The 6,939-nt window shown below is 36.8% G+C and overlaps 1 protein-coding gene across 1 annotated transcript; it reads left to right on the forward strand.

Annotated features, from left to right (window-relative positions):
* Nucleotides 1-3,357: 3,357 nt before the first annotated feature.
* Nucleotides 3,358-4,392, forward strand: PRPS1L1 (phosphoribosyl pyrophosphate synthetase 1 like 1). Its single transcript, XM_012780990.2, has one exon. It carries the CDS (start codon nucleotides 3,415-3,417, stop codon nucleotides 4,369-4,371), a length of 957 nt encoding a protein of 318 aa, XP_012636444.1. The 5' UTR covers nucleotides 3,358-3,414; the 3' UTR covers nucleotides 4,372-4,392.
* Nucleotides 4,393-6,939: the final 2,547 nt, after the last annotated feature.

The following is a 6,939-nucleotide window of genomic DNA, read 5'->3' on the forward strand; positions in this document are numbered from 1 at the left end:
TTTATACCAATGTGAAGCTCTGTAGGAAATTGTTTTCTGAAAGTATTATGGATGATCATTATGAAAAAAATAAATGAGGTAAGATAATGTTACAATAATGATCTGGAACTGTGAGTCAAATGAGTTAAGATTAAAGTCACAAAGAAACTCTTCCTAATAAACAAGCAGATAACTGCTGGAAAGAAAAATATGTTCCTCGTTTGAAATTAACTGCCAAACATTCTCAACCTACACAAAGCTGTCATAAAGGACATCTAAATCTGTCCTTGTTTGTAACATGTGTTGTGACAAGATTTGACAGTTTATCAAAAAACTATAATTGCCACCTAAACATCTAGCATTTTGTCAACTGCAAGTATATTTAGTGAAAGCATTTATTTCATTTAAAATACAACAACCATTTTTCTTCACTTTCTGAAAGAACTGACTGAATTTCTTTCTTCCTTAGCTGATCAAGCTGCATCAGAGCTCTCTTTGAATTATTTATGTTGGAATTGTGAAGGGTAAAAGAATAATCAGTAAAGCAAGAAACTATTACCAAGGTAATATATATATTCTGAGAATTGACTCAAAAGACCTTCAAAATACAACAATTCTCACAGATCTGTGGAGATGACATTTAAATATGCTTGCCTTGGGAAGGAGAAAGATAAAGCATTTTCTCTATGTCACAATTTTTGTTTCCAGAGTAATTTATTAAGAAACAATGTCCTAAATAGAGAGAATGTGTTGTTCAATAGGCATCATTCTTACCTGTAACTTTGGTCAGAAGCATTCAATGATAAAAATAGATGTCCCTCTCAACTTACAGAGACCAAAGTAAACAGGAGCTAAATCCCCCTGCAATAGATCCTGGTAACAGAAATGTCAAATAACAAAGATATTTCTATGACACTACAAATGGTTTATTTCTTTCTGGAAATAACTTTTTTTTCAAGCAAAAGAATTTTCTGGTTTCACATTTGGGATTTTGTTTTTATTATAGTTTCTTGTAAAAGAGAAAAAACTTCGGCAAATATTTCTGCAGTACTTTTAAATTTTTCCTTCATTCTGATAAACCTCAAAGAAAATGCCTAGAAGTGATAGGCCTTTGATAGTGAATAAAGCCCTACTTGGAAATTCAGGAATGCCACATTCTGCCTCTAATTAGCAGATAGATCCCAGGCAGGTTGCTTCATTTCTCTAGGCCTCAGTTCCCTATCAGTGAATTGTGATATTAGATTGAGCAGTCTCAAAGGCCATTTCCATCTTTATCGTTTTATGATTCTAGACAAATCCCTGGAACTATGAGGTATAGCAACAGCTAGAGCTTGAAGCAAAAATAGCAGCAAGACAAAAATTTCTCCTACTTAACACCTCAAGGAAAATGCAACCAACTATGGGTTTTAAATGTTTACATTAGCATTCAGGCCTATTTAGGTAATAATAAATCTATTTAAAAATATGTTTTGTTTTTCTTTAAAAACTGAAAAATGTGTGATGCACTGAGAACGCTAAGAGAAAAATCAATTTAATTGAAACTACAAGTACTTTTTGAGTGCTTCCAAGTTAAGCCACTGGATTTTCTTTAGAAATCACTATATGTAGTCTGGCTGAGGATGAGAATTAAATGAGATAGGTAGGTCTGTTGATTTCTTGATAGGAAAAAACATGAGTGAAGAATTGTGGACAGCAATGAGCTGTATGCACTGTCAACCATGAAGAGTCTGAACTAAGGAGAAAAGCAAGTTGATGTAAGAAAACATGTGATAGGATCTGCAACTCATTTTGATGTAACATTTTTATCATAGCTGTTTGTATGCCCTTATAACAATAGCTCCTTCGATATAAAAAAGTCCCTTTTTTATAGCCAAGTAATGTGTTTCATAGACATTGCTGAATCTTACTTACCTTTGTTGCCTACCTCATTTCTTATCCCATTTCTGAGCTTATCCTATTTATGAACCCAACACATCGGGGAAGCTCACATGTTGGGTAAGAAAATATATTAAACAATAATTTGGTTATTTTAAAATATGAAAAAAATAATGATTTTGTTTTAGGCTAAATGAACAATCCCAGTATCCAAATGTCAGGCACACAATTAGTAGGATATGATCTGTATCTGATGCTTCCATTATTTTTATTGAACAGTCAGTTCATTGTTGAAATTCTTGGTATCTATGGTCCTTTCTACTTCTTGCCCCACCACTTCAACCTCTAATACATTGTGGAAGCTTGTACACTTAAAATTTGCTAACACCTAATTAAAACATATATTTTGTTCATCTTTTTTAAATTAGAAAAATAATGAGAGTTCAACACCACAGTAATAGATAGCAGTAAAATGTAACAGTCTTCCTTTATCCTCAACTCCCAAAAATCTACTCCTCTCTCCAAAGGTAATCATTATAAAAGTGACTTCCATGCTGATTTGGTGCTTTGAATATTATATAATTTTAAATCCATAACACAATATTAATACATATTTTTTTGTGACTGGCCTTCTACCTTTTAAAAATACCTTGAAGACATTTCTGTATGATTATAATCAATCTCCCTAATGACTTCATGTGTATGTACAATAAATTATTTGGTAATTTACCTATTGATGAACATTCATTGGTTTCCAGATTTTTGCTTTTATAAACAATTCCAGAGCAGTTACTATTTGTCACTCATCATCTTATATCCTAAAACTAGTATACTATTCACAAAATATTTACTGAATGAATTAATACAGCAACCAACACCACTATATATCAACATATTTTGGGGGTGCTTGTGAAAATTTCTCTGAAATAGATTTCTATAAGCATACATGATGAGTCAAACTTGACCTGAGAAATTACCCTTAAAAAATCTTCACATTTACACATTCTATTAGAAGAGAAGATGCTATGTATCTTAAAATTTTGGCATAACTGATATGTGAAATTAATTAGTAGTTTCTTGATTACTAGCACTTTTTCACACGTTTATAGGCCACTTATTTGTTTTTTTTACTGTGAATTGCCTATTCTTATACCATTTTATAACTTTTTATTTAATTATCTTTCTCTCACTTTATTGGAGGAACTGTTCAAAATAATACTTTGCATACATTTTCTCCAGTCAGTAATTTTCCTTTTAAACTTGTGTGGTTTTGCCTTGTAGCAAAGTTTTCTGTTTTTATGCATTCAAATGTATTTAAGCAGCTGTAGGAAACTAATACAGGAACTGAGAGGGAAAAAAAAGTCCATGAACTGGAAAGACGATTCTTTCGAGGGTTAAAAGTGTGAAGCGGGTGCCAAGAGAGAATTTTTTTCAAAGACCCAGGGTCCGTTTAGGGCTGCAGGCCAGAAGTGACTGTAACGGCCCAGACAACCGGAAGTCTGTGGTCCCACTTCCGGTCCAGCAATTGCGGGGAGACGAGTGCCTCGGGAGTTGGCCAAGATGCCAAATATCAAAATCTTCAGCGGCAGCTCCCACCAGGACTTATCCCAGAAAATTGCTGACCGCCTGGGCCTGGATCTAGGCAAGGTGGTGACTAAAAAATTCAGCAACCAGGAGACCTGCGTGGAAATTGGCGAGAGCGTGCGTGGAGAGGACGTCTACATCGTTCAGAGTGGTTGTGGCGAAATCAACGACATTCTGATGGAGCTTTTGATCATGATTAATGCCTGCAAGATTGCTTCAGCTAGCCGAGTGACTGCCGTCATCCCGTGCTTCCCTTACGCCCGCCAGGATAAGAAGGATAAGAGCCGGGCCCCCATCTCCGCCAAGCTTGTTGCAAATATGCTGTCTATCGCAGGCGCAGATCACATCATCACCATGGACTTACATGCTTCTCAAATTCAGGGCTTTTTTGACATCCCAGTCGACAATTTGTATGCAGAGCCCGCTGTCCTGAAGTGGATAAGGGAGTACATCTCGGAGTGGAGGAACTGCATTATCGTCTCGCCGGATGCTGGTGGAGCTAAGAGGGTGACCTCCATTGCAGACCGGTTGAATGTGGACTTTGCCTTGATTCACAAAGAAAGAAAGAAGGCCAATGAGGTGGACCGCATGGTGTTGGTGGGAGACGTGAAGGATCGTGTGGCTATCCTTGTGGATGATATGGCAGACACCTGCGGCACCATCTGCCACGCAGCTGACAAACTTCTCTCAGCTGGAGCCACCAGAGTGTATGCGATTTTAACCCATGGCATCTTTTCTGGCCCAGCCATTTCTCGCATCAACAGTGCATGCTTCGAAGCGGTAGTAGTCACCAATACCATACCTCAAGAGGATAAGATGAAGCATTGCTCCAAAATACAGGTGATTGACATCTCCATGATCCTTGCTGAAGCTATCAGGAGAACTCACAATGGGGAATCTGTTTCCTACCTGTTCAGCCATGTTCCTTTATAACAGAATAACTTCTGTTTTAAAATAAAATAAGATAAAATAAAAATAAACCTTGCTGTGTTATTTGTCCTTTGTTATTTGATGAAGATCCAGCTTGCTCCAGTGTAGCTTTCTACATCCCATATCAGGTATATGTTGGAGTGTATCTTAAATTGGGGTAATAACAGATTAAGAATAATTGCTGGGATTTCCTGACTTTATTGTCTCATACTGGCTTCTTTGATGATTTTTTAAGCCCTGAAGCTTTAACTATAGCTCTTCTGCTGCTCTTCTGAGCTTTAACTGTAGCTCTTTTGACAGTGTTACGTAGAGGTGTTTGAAAGTGATTGAGGAAGATTTACCATAAACCACCCAATCCACCCCTCCCACCATGTCTCAAGTTCTCCATGGTCTACGCTGAATTGCAGCAATAACCCTGAGCAACCACAAAACTAGTTCTCCTGGTTGCTGAGCCCCCTGAAAGGCAGGAGGAGGCAGCTCTTAGCTTCAGCAGCCATCGGAATCACGAGAGGAGGCAGCAGAATGCAGCAAATGCTTCTCGAGAGGAAAATGAATCGATTACCATCTATTTGGAGACTATGTATCTTGGATTCTCAGTTATATGTGTTCCTTTCCATTAAGCTTTACCTCTACCTATCTTGGCCTTTTCTTGGCCAAATATCCACAGCAGTCCCCAACCTTTTTGGCACCAGGGACCACAATTTTTCCATGGGGGTAGGGGATGGGGGAGGCGGAGCTCAGGCAGACCGGTACCAGGCAGCAGCCCAAGAGTTGGAAACTGCAATCCTATTGGATGCAAATGGTCAGTGCGCCATAATCTTCTAGAAAGCAAACTCACTTTCTGCTATGTAATCTCTAATATTTACATTAGATGTTTTTGCTGTAACTTAATCTTTTTTTTTTTTTTTTGAGACAGAGTCTCGCTTTGTTGCCCAAGCTAGAGTGAGTGCCGTGGCGTCAGCCTAGCTCACAGCAACCTCAAACTCCTGGGCTCAAGCAATCCTTCTGCCTCAGCCTCCCGAGTAGCTGGGACTATAGGCATGCGCCACCATGCCCGGCTAATTTTTTCTATATATATTAGTTGGCCAATTAATTTCTTTCTATTTATAGTAGAGACAGGGTCTCGCTCTTGCTCAGGCTGGTTTCGAACTCCTGACCTCGAGCAATCTGCCCGCCTCGGCCTCCCAGAGTGCTAGGATTACAGGCGTGAGCCACCGCGCCCGGCCTGTAACTTAATCTTCCTTAGCCTACTACCACCATGGTGGTAGATGTTAGGTGGCATCATAGTGCCTTTTGATCAATTTAAACATTTAATTTTTATCTTTCCTTGTATTTGGTTGGCTTCTAAAATGACTTCGGATTTATATTTTATAATGATGCTATTGTCCTTTGTTGGGGAAACAAATAAAATGTCTGCATTGTGTGTGTGTGTGTGGGGGGAGGTTTATACCTAGACATATCTTGTGATTTCTGATCTCCTAGAAAATAGAGAAAATCCTTAAAAGCTTCTAAAAGGTAAAACAAAAACAAGATAGCTTTAAAGAAGCAATGTTCAGATTGCTGTCGAAGTTCTCATCTGAACTTCTGGAAAATATACAAAATGGAACGATTTCTTTACAGTTCTATAGGATTATTATTTTTAACTCAACTTTTTGTGCCTAGCCAAACTATCATTTAAATTTGAAGGCAGTATGAAGGCTTTGTAATATTAAAGGACTCAGAAACTTTATCACCATTAATTCTTTCTTTCTGAGAATTTTACTAGAAGATACTGAAATAAAAATTACATACAACCAAGAGGAACACGTGGAATGAAAGAGAGAGTGGTAAGCAAAGAAAAAAGTGAAACTGATAGAAAAATAATTTTTCATGAAGTTATTGTGAAAATTATGGATAGTTATTAAAATAAAATTCACATGAAAATTGAGCCACAATATAATACAAATTTTTTTAAAATCTGTAAACAAAATTCCAAATAATATCCACAAAACATGAGAGGCTGGGAGGAGTTAGGGTGAGTATACTAGTATGTATACTAAGGAGCTTGGCTATTCGGGATGCAGATTATTGACACTGTAGGAAAAACCTGAGTTGAAATATATTTTCTAAAATTTTCGTGTATTGTTACAGTTTCAGGTTATTTATATTTGATGATTTGTAAAACTCAAATAAGACTATACTGTACTTATGGACCAAATAAATGGCATCTGCATACTTGTTAAAAAGAAATTCAAGGACAAGGAGCAAGCAAGAGAAGAAAAGAATGGGATAAATAACTTCTAAGCTCCTAGACAGAATAAAAAAGGATTGGGAAAAACTAAACAAATCCAGCTGAAGATAGGAAATAAATGAGAAAGAAAACATACCAAATATATGCTATCACAACTAAAGTTGATAGGTTAATTTTATAAAAAATAAATTATTAGATAGGGTAGCAAAATATCTAACAATATGCTATATATAGGAAATGCATCTAAAATAAAAATTTGGATATAAAGGGATGGAGAAAAATACAGCGAATAAATGATAACAAGAAAAAGTAGGAATGCTACTTTCAGTCAAAGCAAAAAT

This window comes from Microcebus murinus, chromosome 9 (genome assembly GCF_040939455.1).
Source record: "Microcebus murinus isolate Inina chromosome 9, M.murinus_Inina_mat1.0, whole genome shotgun sequence".
NCBI lineage: Eukaryota > Metazoa > Chordata > Mammalia > Primates > Cheirogaleidae > Microcebus > Microcebus murinus.

Bases quoted from the DNA above. Each gene is read 5' to 3' on its own strand.
- PRPS1L1 (XM_012780990.2), top strand. From the start codon at position 3,415: ATGCCAAATATCAAAATCTTCAGCGGCAGCTCCCACCAGGACTTATCC.